This window comes from Planococcus citri, chromosome 2 (assembly GCF_950023065.1).
Source record: "Planococcus citri chromosome 2, ihPlaCitr1.1, whole genome shotgun sequence".
NCBI lineage: Eukaryota > Metazoa > Arthropoda > Insecta > Hemiptera > Pseudococcidae > Planococcus > Planococcus citri.
The window spans coordinates 71,774,113-71,793,830 of NC_088678.1; the positions used below are offsets into that span (position 1 = coordinate 71,774,113).

General features: G+C 38.0%; 2 protein-coding genes across 3 annotated transcripts in view; one reads left to right on the top strand and one right to left on the bottom strand.

The window, feature by feature from the left end:
* The window catches only part of Rpn2 (Regulatory particle non-ATPase 2), a 397,281-nt gene that overhangs the window by 247,430 nt on the left and 130,133 nt on the right, over nt 1–19,718 (bottom strand). The window lies entirely within an intron of this gene.
* The window catches only part of 5-HT2B (5-hydroxytryptamine receptor 2B), a 172,264-nt gene that overhangs the window by 90,479 nt on the left and 62,067 nt on the right, over nt 1–19,718 (top strand). For both annotated transcript variants that reach the window (XM_065352889.1, XM_065352888.1), the window contains exon 2: nt 5,328–6,180. In XM_065352889.1, the coding sequence (XP_065208961.1) occupies nt 5,646–6,180 (535 nt within the window). In that variant the 5' untranslated portion in view covers nt 5,328–5,645. The remainder of the gene's footprint in view (nt 1–5,327; nt 6,181–19,718) is intronic.

Consider the following 19,718-nt stretch of genomic DNA (forward strand, 5'->3'; position numbering starts at 1 on the left):
GACCGAATGAATTAATTTGAAACGAGCAGATCATTCGCGAACAAACTAACCAAGAATATTGAGTAAATTGATGATGAATGATCTAAAATCCAAGAGATCTTCTAGATCATCATTTTACCAACATTTTCGAAACATCAGCACGTTTTCATGCATTATAGGTACATTCTCTCTCATCTAAACATACACCTCTTTCCTATCATTTACCCAACACCTAGCTACCTTTTTCGCATCAACATCTACACGAAGATCGAAAACACACGCAGATAGTTAAACATACAAGAAGGAAACTCGCTCTCGCGACGCCATCAATTTTTCATACGCCGTAAAAAGGAAAAAAATTACACCAATAAAACATACAATCACCATACGAATCTATACGAGTTGGCGAAAGAATTCAAACAACAGCATACTTCTCTCGTTCACAATCTACATATACTCGCCGTACTACTGTTGTTTCGCGTTCTCTCTCTAGCATTATTTTCCCTATATCTCGCATCTTCTCATACACCACCTTTGATCGTCGTCATCGATGTTCCCTCTCGCGTGTACCTTAGAAAAATAAAACGTAAAAGCATTTTAGACAAAATTCGATATATACGTACGTAGTAGTTTACGTCGCGTTTTCTTACACATTTATACTCGTACGTAGAGGTACAACCCTATCTGTTGTCGTTACGTTCATCTCACTTTGTCTTCTCTGTCTCGCTACATAAACACTATACTATGCCATAGATGAAGAAGTATACGCAGATGTATAGATAAATTGTCGAAGAATACCTACTACTTGCTCAGTATGAAAAAGAAAATCGTAAAAAGAAGCGAGAAGAAACTGCGAACGAACGAAAATCAATTATTTTGAGAGTTTTTTTTTTGACAAAGTGTTCTTCAGTAATTTTTTTGAGGGGAGGGAGAGGGTTGTGGAGATTAAGGGAATAATTTTTTTTTTTTTTGAAGGAACCTAATTACAATTTTTTGAGTTTAAAGTTCAAATTTTTAAACAACTTTCGAATCATTCTGAAAGGCAACTCAGCCAACTTTGGCAATTAAAAATTCCATTTCAAGGGTTGTTTTACGAGCTCTTTCCATTTCTCATAATTTCATTCAAATCCACTCAGACGACTCCAAGAAACCAACCACAATAAGATCACACCGAAAATACACATAATTTCATCTCAACTTATCATTCAACTTCACTCGTCTAAAAGATCACATTCTTCTGCTTCCTATTTCTCCAGAACCTCTCATTCAAGAATCCTCTGACAGACGTAAGACCATCTCTCAACCACCCTGACGTGGCCTGCGGTAGTCTCATTATATTAATAGCTCGCCCAGCTCACGTCGCTCGCATCGACTCGCAGCTTTTCATTACTTATTAGGCTATCATTATTCGAACGCTATTTTCGCATCTTCGTAGAGCGAAAGTTTTAATTAAACGATTAAACTTTATACGCGTATACCTATACACATACTGGTTTTAAGGTCCCTTTGTTCTTGGTCTCTAAAGTTTATTATCGGTGTTATTGTTTTAGCCTACGTGGTATGTGGCAAAGGCAGCAGGTATGAGGAGGGGGCAGGGTACACCGTCGGCAGCTAATACCACACTTAGGTACTGTTGCTATTAGTACATACGAATACGTAAAAGACCATTCAACAAACGCTAGGTACCTTGCCTTGTGTGGTGTGCTGCGCGAGAGTGAGTGTGTGAGAGAAAGAGAGAAGCCTGCGAGTAATAGTAATATTTCATCGAACAGTTTTCCGCTTCCGTTCGTTCGCTGCATAGTACGATTTTCCGTTCAAATCATTCAAAAACCGTTATCTACCTAAAATACGGCGCGAACTAGCTAATAAATGGCGGTATTTTGTTGGCTGCCGATATATACTCGTACCCGGCCATGCTGCCATCGCGTCGTCATCATCCGTACACAAATACGAAATACGAGTACGAGGGCAGGAAACTTGAAAACTCGGTCCGGCCATTTCCCTCGAATACCTTTACCTAATATCTACCTGCAAATCGTACTAACCAAGTGCATGTTTACGAGTATATTTTATTGTAGGTACGTGTAAACATATCGATATTGCGATATCTACTACATTCGAATTTTGTACTTTTGTATGATGGGCGAGGAACCAGCATTTTGATAGATATTGGATTCGTTTAATGCGTCGTGTCGATTACATAGCAACTTTCTACTACTCCTAATATCATTTTAAATTTGAATCAGCTAATTTTTACTCATCGATCAGTGAATTTTAAGCAATTTTACGTATTTTCAATCGTCGAATCACCTGTTTCGTTTATTTTTTTTTTTTTAGAATTCGAGCTCTTAGTGTCCAGTGTCCACTGAGCTTCTCATTCTTGTCAAAAGTGGAGCTGATCTACCTTGAGGGCTCGAACCTGAGAAATGAATGAATAATCGTGCTCAGCGTCTTCGAATTATCAAGATTGGGAGCGAGAAGGGAGGGCATAGGAGGGCACTGAGAGGTCGTATAGTCAAAAAATACGTAGATAATCGAACTCAGCACACTCGAACATGCCAAACCACGTGTCATATGCCATTTTCCAATTTTGGGAATTATGACAACGTTTGAGGGGCACTGGAGGGAGGAGGGAGGATCTCAGGGGAGTCTGATCGAAAAAATTAGCCGAAATTTGAACTTAGCGCCTTCAATCAAATTAACAGCAATCGATACGTCACTCCATTTCTAAATTTTTTTTCGAGTTTTAGCTAAACGTGAAAGTCTTTGTTGCCACTCTTCGAGATGCTGATATCCTAATTTAAGAATTGGTTTGTTGAAACAAAAAAAAAATCTTCAGTCTATTTTCTATCAATTTTCAAACGGTAGTTTTCAAATTTTTGCAGAAATCATGGAAAATCGAGCTTTCAGCATCAAAGTTCGGTTTTGAGTTTTAAAATTTCTAATTCTCATACTTTCTCTTTGAAACTTCGTGTGAACAAATTTGCTTCAGATTAAGTTTTGAGTTACGAGCCTCTCAAATTCGGGAATTTAATAAAAAATCCCTTCTCCCATCTTTCAAAAAAATAGGACAAAATTGAAATTATGGAGGCAACTTCACCAACACTGAACTTCCAAACGATTCGTTCTCATTAAAATATTTTCAATTTTTGGAAAATTGATCATAATGGGTCTCTATACTTACTTATTCAATTTGTATCAACGGGAGAGAGTAGGAGGGGGGAGGATATTGGACAATTGAATGAATGTTTTCTCAGACTCAAAGATTTCGAATTAGAACAAATTGGCATATCACAAATTGGCATATCGCACAACGCAATTTCATAATTTTTCAATTTTCTTTGGTATCTACGGATTTTTTTTTTTTTTTTTGAAAAAAATAACAACTTTTTCCACAACTTTTTCTCAACCAAATTTTCGAAAATCTCTCCATTCGACCTCTCTCACTCCTCTACACACAAAAAAATAATTTTTTGCAGGAATTTTACAAAAAAATTGAAATTTGAAGAAAATTTGTATACGAAGTATTTTTTAATATCAATCAAAATTTTGAAAAAAAAATTAACTCAATAATGAATTTTTTCTTTTTTTTTCACTTCCTTTTTGACCAAATTCACTACTTTTTCACTACTTTCACTACCTGTTGAATAACCCTTTCAAAATTGAAGGGGGCTGTGAGGTCACGAAAAAAACAGGATCGGAGTCTATTGGGGTCTAAAACTGAAAACAGGATTTAGAACCCTAAAAAACCTAACAAACGACCCATTTTTTTTTTAAATCAAAAGGAGGAGAAAAGGTCCAGAAGTTGAATCCTAAAAATGAATACGTATTCACAGTCGATAATCTTGAATTAATTTGAATTGTAATGTACCTTCGTACAACAGTTTCAGAATTCCTCTATATGCTATTTTAAAATGGAAAGGGGGCTATACTTTCGAACTCAACGCCCTCAAAAGCTGACAAACGTAAAGGATAGATGGGGAGAAAGGGGATGTGAGCTGAAGGCTTAAATCCAAAAAGTAAATACATATTCAAACTCATCCAGTGTTCTTAAACTAGTTTAAATTATTCAGTCCACACTATAGTTTCATGATTTTACAACTTTTCTCAACATTATGAGAGGCTACGAGGGCACTGAGGGGTCGTGTTCAAAAAATGAGAAGATATTCGAGCTCAGCATCATCGAAAACGTAACAAACGACATGTCACACTTCATTCTCAATTTTCAGGCGTTTCGACCACTTTTTGAGCTTTGAGGGCCTTGGAAGGAGTTCAGAGGGGCCAAATCAAAAAAATAATTAGATATTCGATTCCGCCCTTTCGAGTCAATAACAATCGATATGCCACTTCATTTTTTCAGAGTTTCAATCAAAATTGTGGTCATCCCCCCCCCACCAAAAAAAAGTTGTTGAAATTTCAGTTTCAAAATAAGTTTACTGAAAAGGATTTATGAGAAAGGCTTTTCGAAACAATTTTTCCAGATTTTTCAATTTAGCAAGTTTCAACTTTTGTTCTCGCGGTGAAAAGTTGAGCTTTCGCCAGAAAAGCTCAATTTCGAGCTTTTCAAAATTTCAATGGTCTTTCTGGCTGTTTAATTATTTCTCATCAAAACCTCGCAAACAGATTTACTTCAAGTTCAATCAATTTCGAAATATAAGCGTTCAAAATTTGGCAAAGACAGTTTTGAAAGAAATCCAAAATACGTAAGAATTTCGACCCCCCCTCCAGACATATATGGTGGAGAATTGGGGCTAAAATCATGTCACAATGATCCATTGAGAGAAACTTGCAAAAACAATGAAGCGAAATTTTGGGCCAGACTTCATTTTAGTTCCAGTTTTGACGAAGGATACGTTTCCTATTTACGGCGAACCGAGTAGGCAATTTTAGTAACGCGTTACATCCTGGTAGCGTATTTACGGCGGACTGAGTATGCAATTCTGTCAACATATGTGCAGCAAATGCACGTTTGAAATTGAAGGCATTTTTTTGCACGATAGACGTGAGTGAGCTCTTCAGCCTTTCCCCCTTTATCGTCAGTTATTCTTCAACATCTTGATTTGAAACTAGGAGAGCTTCGAATTCGCTTTCTAAGAAATTAAATGGTTTTTAGCCAAGTCTCACTTCTTCAGAGCTTCATTTAATGCTTGTGACAATTCAAGTGGTCGAAAAACTTTCAATTATTACTGACGAGGTTTTGAATATTTCTCCCATTCTCATTGATTCTCTGATCAATCACCCAAGTTCAACAATAAAATCGCAAAAATTCACTGATTCGAACCCTCGTAGAATAATTTTACCACCACCATCATCTTCCAATATCTCTAATCTTCATTTTATTTTTACAGATTCTTGCTCGACCAACACCTACAAACCAATCAACGATGACGACGTACCATCCAGCATGACTCAATGCTCGACCACCACACCCTCGTGAAAACGACGGCGTCTCCCCCGCACCTCCTTCAAAATGCTACAATCATCTTCAACCTAACCAATCAACCGAGCGGCGCCGGCATCACCGGCACCCTAGATGCTCGCGATGAGACGACGCTCGCAGCCCGATCCGCCGCAAAAGACAAGACCGCCATCGTCTGTCATCGTTGTACGTTGGCCAGCCGCTGCAGCCGTCGTCGTCGTCGCCGCCCTCGCCCTCGCCTTCATCTATGACCATTCTGCGAAATATGATCGCGTTTGAGCCGCTGCTGCAGACACCGCCGTCCACCAGCCTTCTATTTAGTACTTCGACCAGTCCTCCAGCCGTCGTCGGTTTATCGTACGTTGATAATCATCATCTCGCGTCTAGGTTACCAACTCGAGCACTGTTCCAAGATCATTATACTACGAGTTCGACGAATCAAAGTGGCACGTTCTTCATCGAGGAGGATTCGTTCGATAGGCGAAATTTAACTTCCATTTTTGACGAGGACGACGACGATACATACTCATCTGAGGCACCGGGAGGTGTTAATTTTCCAGGGCAGGCGAGGCCGCCGGCGCCGGGATTGCCACGTTGGTGGGCCTTGTCAGCATTCGTACTGGTGCTCGGCACAGCAGCTGGCAACGTATTGGTTTGTTTGGCCATCTATTGGGAGAGACGTTTACAAAACGTTACCAATTACTTCCTAATGTCGTTAGCCATCACTGATCTTATGGTAGCTGTGTTGGTAATGCCGATGGGTATACTGGCTTTAGTAAAAGGTAATCTCACCGTTTCTTTCTTGCTCTCTTTTTCGCTCTAGGTACAATATATATTCGTATATACGATCTACCTTTACAATACATACACATTCATAGGTAGTACTATACAGCGTGTTTCGCAAATCCTTCTTCTATACTCTACTTCTTTTACGTTGAAAATAAACTACGTCGTTTTGAATTATTTCTACCTTATTTTTTTCTCACACTGGCCACACATCGAATGACTTCGTTCGACGAAAACGAGTCGAAAAAAATACATACCTGCGTCGTTTGCGTTTGTACGAGTACGTATCTTCGATACACGACCGTCATTTATTTTCGTCACTACCGGATCGGCCTCCTTGTGACCATTTACACCAGTGGAAAAAGAAAACCGATTACCGTCTATGTGTGTCGCGTTAGAGAAACGTATAATGGTGTTGTTTTTCTTCCTTTCTGAGAGCGTTTTTGTTCAAAGCTCTTCGTATTTTTCTTCTGTTCTTCAAACCCATAACCAAGCTAGAATATAATCTTGTTCGCACACGAAACGAAATTTGAGCCAGCTCGAGTTCAATCTCAAAGGAACCCTCCGATTTCTCAACACTTTAGCTCCGCCATGTCTCAAGAATCTCATTTTATTCGTCAAACAACTAGCTAATATAGAAACACGAGTACACAAGAGTAAGATCCGAGTGAATTTCCAAGCCGATATAAGTAAAACATCGCTGCAACGAGATGAACGATATAAGTGTGCCATTTCGATTCCACCATTTAACAGGAGCACTCGTCTTTCCCACGTTGCCGCTGGCGAAATGCTCGTACATAGGTAGAAGGAACTCACTCACTGTGAGCGCAGGGAAAGGAAAAATTTTACGCCGAAGCGTAATAATTTCAATTTCCTATCGTAATACTACGATAATATCGAGTTATATTTTTATTTGCTAACGTTAAAACGTATACACGTCGTGTTCTGTGTATACCCTTCCGTTCGGCTATGTAATAAACGATCGGCTATAAATAATTTAACGCCCGGTACTTAGCCGTCGTAATCTGTACAGGAAATTCTTTTCCATCTTTCCGCGCCGCTTTTCTACCTATATATTTTAACACTTGTACGATGTATATACGGTCGTTCTCTTATACTATTTTCCTCGTCGTCGTTTTTTTTCCTTCAACGTCTATCTCGCTGCACTAGGTAGTGCCTATACTCGTTCGAATGAGAAAATTATGTCATTTTCGTATAAGATATGCTTGCTCTGCTCAGCGATACTATTTCGGCGAAATGGTGATTTTCACAGGGAATTAAATTGGAGTAGAAAAATATTCCTACACAAGGATCGAGTATCTTGATGAACGATAATATCGCAGCACGAAGTTAAATTTGTGGCAATATTTAAAGATTGGGCAGGTAACATGCCGAAGGATTTGATTTCCAAGGGTTTAAACGAGGGTTTCAACTGATTTACTTGACAGTATGGTGAAAATTACTACAGAAATGTATGTTTGGCAACGTCGCTTTCAATCTAATATCAAGTTCTCATTATCATGAGATATAAACTAAGGGAAAATGAGAAAAAAGACACAAGTAGATAGAGAATGATCAATCAAAATTTAAAAATAATCCCATTTCACATAAAAATTTGAATTGCGACGTTGCCAATACTCGATTATGAATCGACTTTTTTTTTGATCGGAAAGAAAATGGTTTTTATTCATCTGCAGGTACAGAGTCATTAGGATATTTTTCCAGAACCAATGGAATTTCAGCACAAAACTGCAGTTTGGCAACGTCGCGTCACATCCCCCCCCCAGAAAGGGTTGTAAAACAATAAAATAAGAATGTTCGTTTTGATATAATGAAAATTCAAAACCAATAAATAAAACCTCCAAAATGTAGCAGTACATGGAAAAAAATTCAATTCGCCACGTTGCCAATACTCGAATATGATTCGGTTCATGTGTAACAATAACATGGTATCTAACAGGATTTTTTTTTTGTTGAAAAAATCACTACTTTTTTCACTAGGTACCCCTCTTCAATCAAATTTTCAGATGGGATATCAAGTAAATTCAATTTCAACAACTCAATTGGGTAAAATGTTGTGGAAATTTCAATTTTCAAAAATCTGCTAGGGTGCTCCGTTCGAAACAGTTTCCAATCGATTGGGGTGGGAGAGGGGGGGGTTCGAAAACAGGGAACAGGCCAAATTTCAGCTTTCTTGGTTTATTTGGTAAAATTTTGATTTTTGTTTTTTTAATTTTTGTACCAAGTTTGATTTTTTTAGAAATTCATTAAAAATCAAAATCGTTTATGAACTCGAAAATTGTATCTACTGTTTCCGAATTTGTATTCGAAAAATCAGATCACCTCAATTCAAACCTGATGGAGAATTATTTCGGCTGATTTTCAAATTCCGTGATTTTAGAATTTTTTTTTTGATTTGTCATTGAAAATAAAAAAAACACAGGTGTAGAAGTGGCTACGTAACTTTTCTCATAAGGATTATAAAATTACTTACTCATTCTCATTTGTAAGTTCATAATTATTCTATCATTTTTGGGAAGGAAATTTGTACTCACCTGAAACAAAGAAAAATTAAGATGGATTAGTTAAATTATTGATCAATCAACAGATATAAGTATATGAAAAAATAATGGTCGGAGGCCAAAATAAAAATTCTGACGATCTCTGTGTTTAATAAAGAGCCATAAATGAATATTCACAAATAAGAAATAAAGTATCATAAAAAATGTAATTGTGAAAATCACTCAAAAATATCAAAAATTGATAGACCATCAGAAAACGACAAAAATCAGAGAAAATGTCTCATTTGGGTAAAATTTTGGACAGACTGCTCATGAGCTCAGATTATTGAAAAATACACATAATAAATCGGAAATTCTCAAAATTAAATGTTGATTTGTCAGAACTGCAAAAAGTGTCATAAAATTTGTCAAATTGACCCCCCCCCCCCCAATACTCAATAATTGAAAATTACCAAAAGTTGATCACGGTATTTTGTAACAGATTTTTTTTGAAAAAATACCAACTTTTATTCAATCAAATTTTCAGAAAGCTCTCCACTTGACCCCCCCCCCCCTCGCACATACACAAAAAATTAACAAAACCAAATTTTTCACAGAAAAATTTTCAAAAAAATGAAAATTGGAAGATTTTTTGACTAAATTCACTACTTTTTCAATACTCTTACTACCCTTAAAAATCACTACATTCACTACCTGATAGATGCCCTGTTTTTCCAAAATTATCAGAACATTAGGAAAGGGTTGCAAAACAATAAAACAAGGATGTTCGTTTTAATAATATAATGAAAATTCAGAACCAATAAATAAAACTTCCAAAATGTAGCGAAAGCGATGCATGGAAAAAAATTTAACCAATCAAAAAACATGTTTCAGTTCGCAAGAAAATGAAATTTCAAATTTAAAAAATTTGTCGAAGGCTATAGGAATTTCCAAAAATTTGCTGGAGGCTCCAAAGCAATTTGAAATCCACCTGCAGTCGTCTTTATAACGTATTGAAATTAATTTACAGAATGAATTTCAGCTTTCCAACTGCATTTTTGATGAAATTTCAAGTTTCAAAAATCAGCTGGAGGCTCCAGAATAGCCCAAAAGTATTCGAAACCATTTCCAATCGATTTGACAAGTCGAAAATAGGGTAATATACCAAATTTCAGCTTCCTGGGTCAAGTTGATAACATTTTGATTTTTTTTTCATTTTTGACCAGAATTTTAAAAATTTACCAAAAATCGAAAACTGCACTTTGTGACTTGAAATTTTGGCTTGTGATGAATTTTTGCATGCTCTTTCAATCTAGCCCTGTCCAGTCCAAATAATTTAGTGCGATGCTGCGATTTTAGCTCACCTGACGATCAAAATGGTCTCCATTTTGTTAGTAGGGCCAATTTTTTTTTGGCAAGTTTGCTTTAAAATGTTCCTTAGGATGTAGTCCTTCTCAAGAAAAAAGTTAACTCAGAAGATCAGGGAGGGAGGGGGGTGCAATTATTCCAATGTACTTTTTGCGCATTTTCATTCTAGTTGATCTTTATGAAAAAAGAGATGTTATAATAAGTTCAGTTGACTTTTCTCATTACTGTGAAGTTTGAATAACATATACTTTAATTTCTTACGAGGGGCCCTTGGCATCCAAGAAGTTCTCTGGCTCCTCCATGCCTGATCGTGCGCCTAAAAACAGAGAGGGCTACCAAGAGGTGGACCACCATAAAACCTTCGACATATTACGACGTGCTTTCGCCCTTCAGCCAGCAGAGCGAGCGATCCGAGCAATAAAAACGACGCTCTCTTTTGTTTGCTAATAAATTAAGCTTACGAGTATAGCTTTTACATAATATTTAATGTAAACGCGGCATCGCTGTTGCCAGGCACGGAGGGGAGGGGGAGGAGGTATCTGGCGAGCTGCGCGTAATCGTCTCGATGTAAATTTAAACATTTCGCCGGCTTAAGAATTACCACCCCCACTAGCGTTCCGCTACTTTCTCGAATACGCGCGCGAAACTCATCTATCAAAATTTCTTTTCTTACCGCAACCTGCACACTCCGTTCCCTGCGCTGTCGACTCGGCCGCCCGTCTCAAATATAATTACAAACTAAGGCAATTAATCAGATGCAATTTTTTCCACAGCGCAACGAGTCGCTGCCGCGCTCTGCTTTGCTAGACACCGTCGTCTCTCCTCCCTCTTCGTTGTATTTTTTCTTCGCCAGCAAGCTCGTGTGCTCCAATCCGCTGGCTTTGGCTTCGGCACCCGGCACCCGGCACATCGACCTTAATAAAATTAATCTAAAATAACGCTCCTCGACACGACGCGTAAATACCGTTTTAAATGTTAATAAATTTGTCTACCTTGCGCCATTTAATACATAACCGTGTCCGAGTTGGCGTTCGAAGAAGAAGACGCGAGGAATGGAAGGGATGAGGTCAAGGTTTGATGGTGTTGCGAGATGTTTGGTTCGAATTTGGGGATTTTTTTTCAAACTGATAGGGGATTTTTACTGAGATTTTGCGTTCAGGGTGCTTGATTGATGCGCTGCTGAGTAAGGTGGGGGCCATTCAATCGCCATTCTGAGTCGACATTTATATTTATGCGAATTTTCTAAACATTTCCATTGTGTCCAGAAGACGAAACAGGAGAGTTTTCGTACATTTTTTGATTTTAAATGAAACTCGATGATCGATAACCAAAACCTTGTCAATTCATTTTTGAGCCCAAAATTTTAATCTGTCGCCAAACATCTACAAAAGAATCGTTTTCTTCGCCAAGAGAATCGGAGAAGAATAAAAAATCAGAAAAGTAATTGAGAATACACCTCCCTCGCACAAACGGAGCGAAAATTAGGCTGTAAAATTCGACTCAAAAACTTATCGACGCGTTAAACTCGTATAGCGAGGGAAAAGGTGAGATTTGTCAACATTCGGCAGTCGGCGGCATTCTTTCGTTTATCATTGGCGCGAAAAACTTATCCGACGACAGCAGGTAGATAGGCTAGATACTTTGTAATTATCAAGTTTTTCGAGCACTTTATAAAGAGAGTTTTTTCCCCCGACTCGACGAGTTCTTTGTGTGATACAAGCCTGTTTTCGAATTCCAGTGTGAAAAAATTTTTCAGATGGTTTAATCTGTGCTCTCATTTGACGCGAGAGGGGGGGGGTGACGAAAAAAACTTTCTCGGATCGCCTCGTTCGCGTCGTGTAGTTTTTAATTAACTCCGAAGAATGGGTTTAAAAAGTGTGCGGAGAGGTGGTGAAAATTCGCTATTTTATAATTTGGCGGCGAGAACGATACAAGGCGTCGAGTGCGGATGACAGCAACTCCGATTATGAGGCTCAGGAAAGGAGGAGTGAGAGGTTTTTTTTGGTGTCCGGGATGGTTTTTGCGATATTAGGAAGTCTTATGTAAGTTCGAATACGGAAGCGATATTGAATGATAACTATTTGAGTCAATAAGTTAATTGTTTTGTCGTGATTTTGTGAAGGCTCTTCTGACACTGAATTGATTCAAAGAAGGAGATAGTGTTTCTAAAAGATGATTTTAGAAACTTCATGAATAATGGGTTTGAAAACGAGCAAAATGAGGGGACGAGGAAAAAACTAGTTCGCAGAGCGGACGAAAATTGTGCAGAATTCAGTTTTCCAAGGGTTCATATTTTTTGAATCAATTATTTTGCTTGAAATTTGAGGCTCCTGGCGCAGAACCCGCTCGTGATCAAATAAAGGAAAACATCATGTTTTCAATTTCGTGGATGCTTCACCAACTCTTTCATCTTCCAGAGAACATGTACCTGGTGAAAGGAGTGAATGGTTCAGAAATGTCTACTTCCCCTCCCTCCTCGTTCGTTCGTTCACCGCAAAGAAACCATGTGAGTAAAAATCGATCGAAAATGTTTTCGAAGCAGAGTATTTTCCCAATCAAAGGACTTTTTGAACTCTCGCTCTCAGAATTGAACGAAACCAAGCTAGATTGAAAAAAAAAATCTTCTAAAAATCTTCTAACCAAAATTTCAAATGCTACGAGGGTTGTCCCCGAAGTTGCGCGCAAAACGCTGTCGCTTGGAAACTATTCGAGCTACGGAGTTGTTTTTTTTTCATTCGATTCTCTGTTATCTTGGCTTCTTTTTGGTATGTTTGCGATCGTGATTGAGTAAAGTGCGGCTGTGCCAGCGCGTTTTGAAGTGAGTGAAAAAAGTGTCTCAGGTCGGCTGACGAATTTATAGCAACGTTTATTTGTAAAAAAAAAGAATTAAAAACGCTATATATCGAAAAGTTTTTATTAAAACGGTACAAAAATTTACAGACCTTCTATGTAATCCCCCTCCTTCGCAATTACCTTTTCCCACCGGTCCGGAAGCTTCTGGATTCCGGTCAGGACGCCTGTTCTGTTTAGCTCGCGGATCTGGGTGGTCACAGCTCTAGTCAGCGCACTTAAGCTCGCATAATGGGTCCCATGGAGATTTTCTTTGAGCTTTGGGAAAAGATCGTAGTCGTATGGGCTCATATCGGGGCTGTAAGGGCGGATATTCGATGGTTTCCCATTGATACTCGTCCAAAAGCAGGCGCACAGTTTCCGCAACGTGCGGTCTTGAGTTATCATGCAAGATGATCACACCGCGGGACAGCAAATTCGGGTGATTTTGTCGAATTTTTGGGCGCAAAACGTCACGTAGGAAATTTGCGTAGTACCTGGCAGTTACTGTGGTTTTTTGGGGTATTTTATTTGTGCAGATTACACCATTTTTATCATAAGCCATGATCAAATTCGTCAGCCGACCTGAGACACTTTTTTCACTCACTTCAAAACGCGCTGGCACAGCCGCACTTTACTCAATCACGTTCGCAAACATACCAAAATGTAGCCAAGATAACAGAGAATCGAATGAAAAAAAAACCAGCACCGTAGCTCAAATAGTTTCCGAGAGAGAGCGTTTTGCGCGCAACTTCGGGGACAACCCTCGTATAATAAATTTAGGGATTTTTGGAGAATTTTTGAGAATTCAAGAAAACGGTTTTAATTTAAGATGGGATGCTCCAGAATAACCCAAAACAAATAGTTATTGACCTAAGTTAAGGTTCAATTTGCTCCAAAAAAGTTTATATTTCATAAGAAAGTTTAAAAGTTATTCCAGAAAGAGCTTTTTTGAATTTTTCAAATTTTCAAATTTTTTGATTGTTTTGAAAATTTTTATTAGACTATGAAAAAAGCTGGTCAAAAAACCTCTCTTGAGGTGTCCCCTCCAGAATCGCCTCAAATGTGGATAAATTCGTTAAACAGGTCAAGTATAACACATAACTCGATTTTCAGCTACCCACTCCATATTGACGCCTTCTGGGGCATATTCAAAATTCTGGAGAAATTGAAAAATAGCGCTGGAGGCTCCAAAATTGCTGGCAAGGGAAGTTTTTGATTTTTTTGGATATTTTTACTATGAAAAAAGCTGCCCAAAAAACCACTCTTGAGGTGTCCCCTCCAGAATCGCCTTAAATGTGAATAAATTCTTTAAACAGGTCGAGTATAACAAATCACTCGATTTTCAGCTGCCCAACTTCATATTTCAAAATTCTGGAGAAATTGAAAAATTACACTGGAGGCTCCAGAATGGCTGAAAATGGTGAAATTTGGATTTGGGGAATTAATATCAGTTGTAGGACTTATTTTGATCATTTTTACTGATCATGTACGAACTGTATTGAAAAATGCATAAATCACCAAAAACAGTCAATTTTGAATTTTGAAACGTTCGCCATATATCGAGATATGAAATTGGGCAGCTGAAAATTTGGTTTTGGGGGTTTTAGACCATGCTCTTGGTTTCTTGTGAGACTCAAAAAAGAGGTTAAAAGTCCACGAAATTCCAATTTTTATCCCCTTCTCACTCTTTTGTAAAAAAGAGGTGAAAATTGATTTTAAAAAAAAATAAACTTTTTCGAGTGAGATTTTCTATACAATGCACGTAATAATTATTTTTCAAGGCGAAGAAAAATAAATATTGATGCTAATTTTTTTTTGGTGGGGGCTTTGAGGAGAAGGAAGGAAATATTATTATTTTTTTAATTGCTTAGAAGATTTCACACATTATTCTCTTTGAAAATCCACTAAATTTTTCATCCTATTTTGAGTTATGAGTCTGGAACGCTCGTGTACCTATTATCTGGTAAAATGAACGAAATGATTCGTGAATTCGAATTCGCGATCTCCATAAAAACATATCAAATACATATTATTTCGTTTCATAATTTTCTTGCTACACTGTTCAAGCTGAGTCGAGAGGCTTAAAGAGTATTCGAGCACTGACTACTAGGTCGACATCTAGGTTCAAAATCATCGTCGTTGAATTTTGCGGCGACCTACCAAAGCCTCGTTGAAGAGAGAGGAATTCGAAGAACTTAGAGTAAGCTCTTTTTACCTCGTCATTCGAGAGTACATCTTCAAAGCTCGATTATGCCTTTTATAAACTCCGCGAAGTGGGCTCGGATGAAACATGAAGTTTTAAAGAAAGTTTGTTTTTTCATCGCTGTTATTGTTGTTGTAGGAGATTTTCAAAGAAATTCTGCTGTTAAAAAACCGGATGAAAAGCTTATTGACCCGGTATGGTACCACCTGAAACGTTGGCGTATAATTATGCGGGATTATTTTGGCGAATACACGTTTTATTTCTGGCATTTTGGTCGCGATTTCCATTAAGATGGAAGAAAACGATGGTTAAAATGTTTAACCGAAAATTAATAACAAGGTACAAGAGTATAGCGAAAAAAAGAAGAAAAAATGTCGAAACTCGTGTTGGAAAAAATTCAGCTTTGAGCGTTTTATGTAGTGTACGTTCCAAGCAAAAAGCACAGAGACGAGGAAGGAGTTTTAGAAAAAAAAAACGAGGATAAGGTGAAGGGAACTTAACGAAGTAAACTTTACCATTGTCGAATTGCTTTTAGGTCTTTCTCCAACTCTTTTCGTCATCGTCGTCGTCGTCGGTACATGAATGAAAAATCTTGCAATTTTTTGCCTTCATTTTTATGATTTTTTTCGCTTTCTTTCTTATATAGCGACTCGACGCGAAGTTTATTGCATGGAACATACACAAATGAATTTGTTGCTGCGCGATAGAAAAGAGAAAAAAAACTTGAACGAGAAGTAAAGGCGAAGAGAAAAAAAACTTTATAAACGCCGTAACTGTGCTCTAATTGCGATCGAGTTTATTATTTAGTTTTTAAACGAGAGTTTCGTGTTTAAATTCGCACTGCATTAGAACGACCAAAGAGGAGAAAAGAGAGGGGGAAACGATAGTTTGCGGGCTGCGAGAGTCTTGTGTGCATGTAAAGCAGCCTCTTTATTTTTTTGTGCCGAAAAAGTTGAACTAATTCCGAATGAAATTTAATCGCTCGTTATATGTACACCGGTGCAGATTTCTTGGCGAGGCACAACTTAAGGCCAAAGTTTCGCCTTAAAGCTTCGTTTGTTACAGTTTTACGCGAAACGTGATGCCGAAACTTCGATGCCAAGAGAAGTATCGAGGTGGTTTTTTTTCGTCATCGTGAGATGTTTTTTTTCGTTTTCTTTTACCTTTTTTGTTCGCTGGATTGCTTAGTGTTTAGCCGACGGTGAAATTTTACTGATTGGGGTGTGTTTAAGGAGATGTACGTGAGGTCGAATGTGATCGAGTTGGAAAGGAAAGAGATGAAATTGGTGGGAGTTGGAATAAATAGCCAATGTAGGGGGGGGGGAGTTTACTTCAAAATGTTCCTTAGGATGGCCCTTTATTGAAGAAAAAGGTTTGTCTGAGATGATCGGCGGGGAGAGGGGTTCAATTATTCATATTTCTATACGCCAGACTGCAAAATGGTGTCCTATTTTTCTCACTCATACAGGTACAAATGCCTGCTCCTGGCGCAGAAATCTAAACTCGATTTCGACGAACACTTTGTACGTTATTAGACCATTTTAAAGGTAAGAAGGGCACGATGAAAGGAGGTAAAAGAGGCAAAAACGATGAAGCAGTCGTCAACACGTGAACATATTGGAAAAAGCAAGAAAAAATATGACGAAGAGGCTCGTGTTCGTCTAGTATATGAGCAAGTTCTTTCGCAGCACAGAAGGAAAACGCATCATTCTTGACATATTTAATATTGGAACGAGGACGAGCACAGGTCGAGGCACAGGGAGTACTCGCACTAGGTCGAAACGTGTTTCGGATGTATGATTCTTCTTTTGGCGGCAAAATAGACTCGCTGCCTTCGTTCTTTTCCTTTTTTTTTTTTTTTTTTTTTGGCATTTGGCACATCTTTTAATAAAACTCGAGTATATACGGAATCGCGAAAACAATCGGAGCATAGTCTCGAATGTACTCTGTTAGGAGTTTATTTTTCGCACTCGAGGGCGACAGAAGAACTGAAGCAACGAACGCAACAAGACAGTAAAGTTTTTTAATGAAAATTGTCGTCGTCGTTCAGCCTATAAGTGAAGAAGCAAGCCTTATACTATACGTTATAGATGTTAAAGTTTTTCAATTTTTAAAGCACATATTCTAAAGTACCTAACCTATGATTCTCTGTGTGCTAATTTTTTCACATCTTTTTGAGCTCAATACACACAGCGCTGCTACGGTGGTCGAAAAAAGGGCACACATACGCGAGCATGTGTAGAATTACGAGCAGTAATTAATATTTTTGTTAATTTGGCTCGAGAGCTTGTGCACCGCGCCGCGGCAACAGTCTTTTCTGCAACTCGGCGCTCTCAAACGTGTTGAGCAAGAGGGCTTTTGCCAGTCAACATAGAGAGAATTTATAATTAAAACGTTTTCGTGTAAATTGCACGACGCGATGAAAACTTTTTCTGCCGTAGCTTTTATGGGTTTAATTATTTGGGTGTCCGTGTCCTTCTTCCTCTTTACCTCTTTCATCTTCCGGTTGTACCGGGGCACCTTTCGAATATACGGTATTTTAATTCGCTCGTGTACCGAAAACTAAAAGGTAATGTCGCGAGATGAGTAGATAACTGTGTTGGGAATGTCTTTTAAACGGCTTACGTTACCTATATTTTTTAATGTCGCCTCCCTGCGCTGCGTCTGCGGTTCCTACCATCTTCGCACAGATGATGCCGCATCGTACGTAACTAACAAGCCATGTGATAAGATTGCTGTACGGCGATGAAAACTTTACACCGGTTGACCTTGCGAGATTCGGGGTTGAAAAGAAACTTTCATTACGAGCTCGATGTACATATACAAGTGTAAGTGTAGAGCGGTAATTACGATGTTATTCCCACGACGAGCGTATCTCTCTTGAGCCAGCGGCTGCTGCGACGACGCGACGAGTCGACCAAACGTGGCTAAATAAGGAATTATTCCGTCGCTGTCCTTCAAATGTATCGTATACTTCATTATATGAGTACCTTAGAGTCAAACACAGAATTCTCCAAATTTTTCAAAAATGAGGTTATGATCGTTTTGGGTACAGTTAGTAGGTACGCATCGATTGCCATTCACCGTTTTTACCTATCTGACACCAGGGTTCGGCGTGATCCGGATCACTTCTTTTATGATCCGGATCATGATCCGAATCATTTTCAAAAATTTGATCTTGATCCGTGATCCGGATCACAGCCAGTTGTAGTGATCCGTGATCCGCATCACTCATTTTCGGATCATTCAAAGGATCACCAACAATACCATCTTTTTTTTACTTTTTTTCATTTTTTCCTCACTTTTCACTCTTTTATTTGGTTTAAAATTTTTCATGTAATTAAAAAAGGAGAAAAATTTAAAAAAATTTCAAATAAAAAAGATTTTAATGTTATTTAAATTAAATTAATAATTGAGAGATCAAAAATGAGAAGTTTGATTTGCCAAAAGTAGCGAGATCAAAACGTGGAATGTGAAAAATCATTTGTTTTTGTATCAAAGTGGAAGAAAAGTATTTTTTTTTTCAATTTTCATATTCAGTGACCCTAATGGTAATAAAAAATAAAAATTGAAATGATCCGAAAATTGATCCGAAAATGATCCGATTTTTCGAATCACGGATCACGGATCATTGATCCGTGATTCGGATCACTTTAATGTTTGTGATTCGTGATCCGTGATCCGAATCATTTTTTCATGTGTGATCCGTGATCCGTGATCCAATTCACAAAATCGTGATCCGTGCCTGACCCTGTCTGACACAATGACGCAGTCAGGGGTGTCCAAAGTACTGGGTCAGAGTCAAATTCCGAAAAATGTCCAAAATTTTCAAAAATGAGATTATGGTCGTTTTGGGTACAGTTAGTAGGTACGCATCAATTGCCATTCAACATTTTACCCCATTCGATACCATGATGGTTAGGGGGTCCAAAGTACCGGGTTCAAGTTAAACTTTGAAAAAAATACTTTAAAAAATTTTTTTTTTTTATTCTAGTCGACTATAAACAACCTTGAGATACTTTCAACAGACTTGAATCAAGAATTATCCCTCATTTTATCATGCATCTTCGTGTATTTTCGATATTTTTTACAGACTTGGAGTCAAAACCAGAATTCTCCAAAATGGTATCGTGAATTACTGCTATGGAAAGACTTGAAATTTTTTTTTTTTTTTTTTGTCAATTCGATTGTTACCCGAAGCACTATATATAGGCGAGATCAGAAACCTGCTACTACTGATTCCCACCTTTCATCAGTTTTTTGCGTTTTTCTCAAAATGGTGAAAAGTGGAGAATTCTGGGTTTGACTCTAAAGTACTCATATAGGTTGATGATTTCAAATAAAACCAAATTTGGCGCGAAAAAAATACAGAAAAGTGGGTAAGATTTTCTTTCTGTTGATAGGGTGAGCATTTTAGATGAAAAATAGCTAACAAGGAACCTTTAAAAACTCACACTATTCGATTTCAACGAGAACTAGCTGGGTCAAAATAGCATGGGTCAAAATAGCATGCCCCAAAACCCCCGCAGCCAAAACTTGGGATTTTTGACGAATTTTTGAAAATTGAACTGTTTTAAAGGGAGATTTTCAAACTTTTTCATGAGAAATAATTTTTTTGATCTTAGTTAAC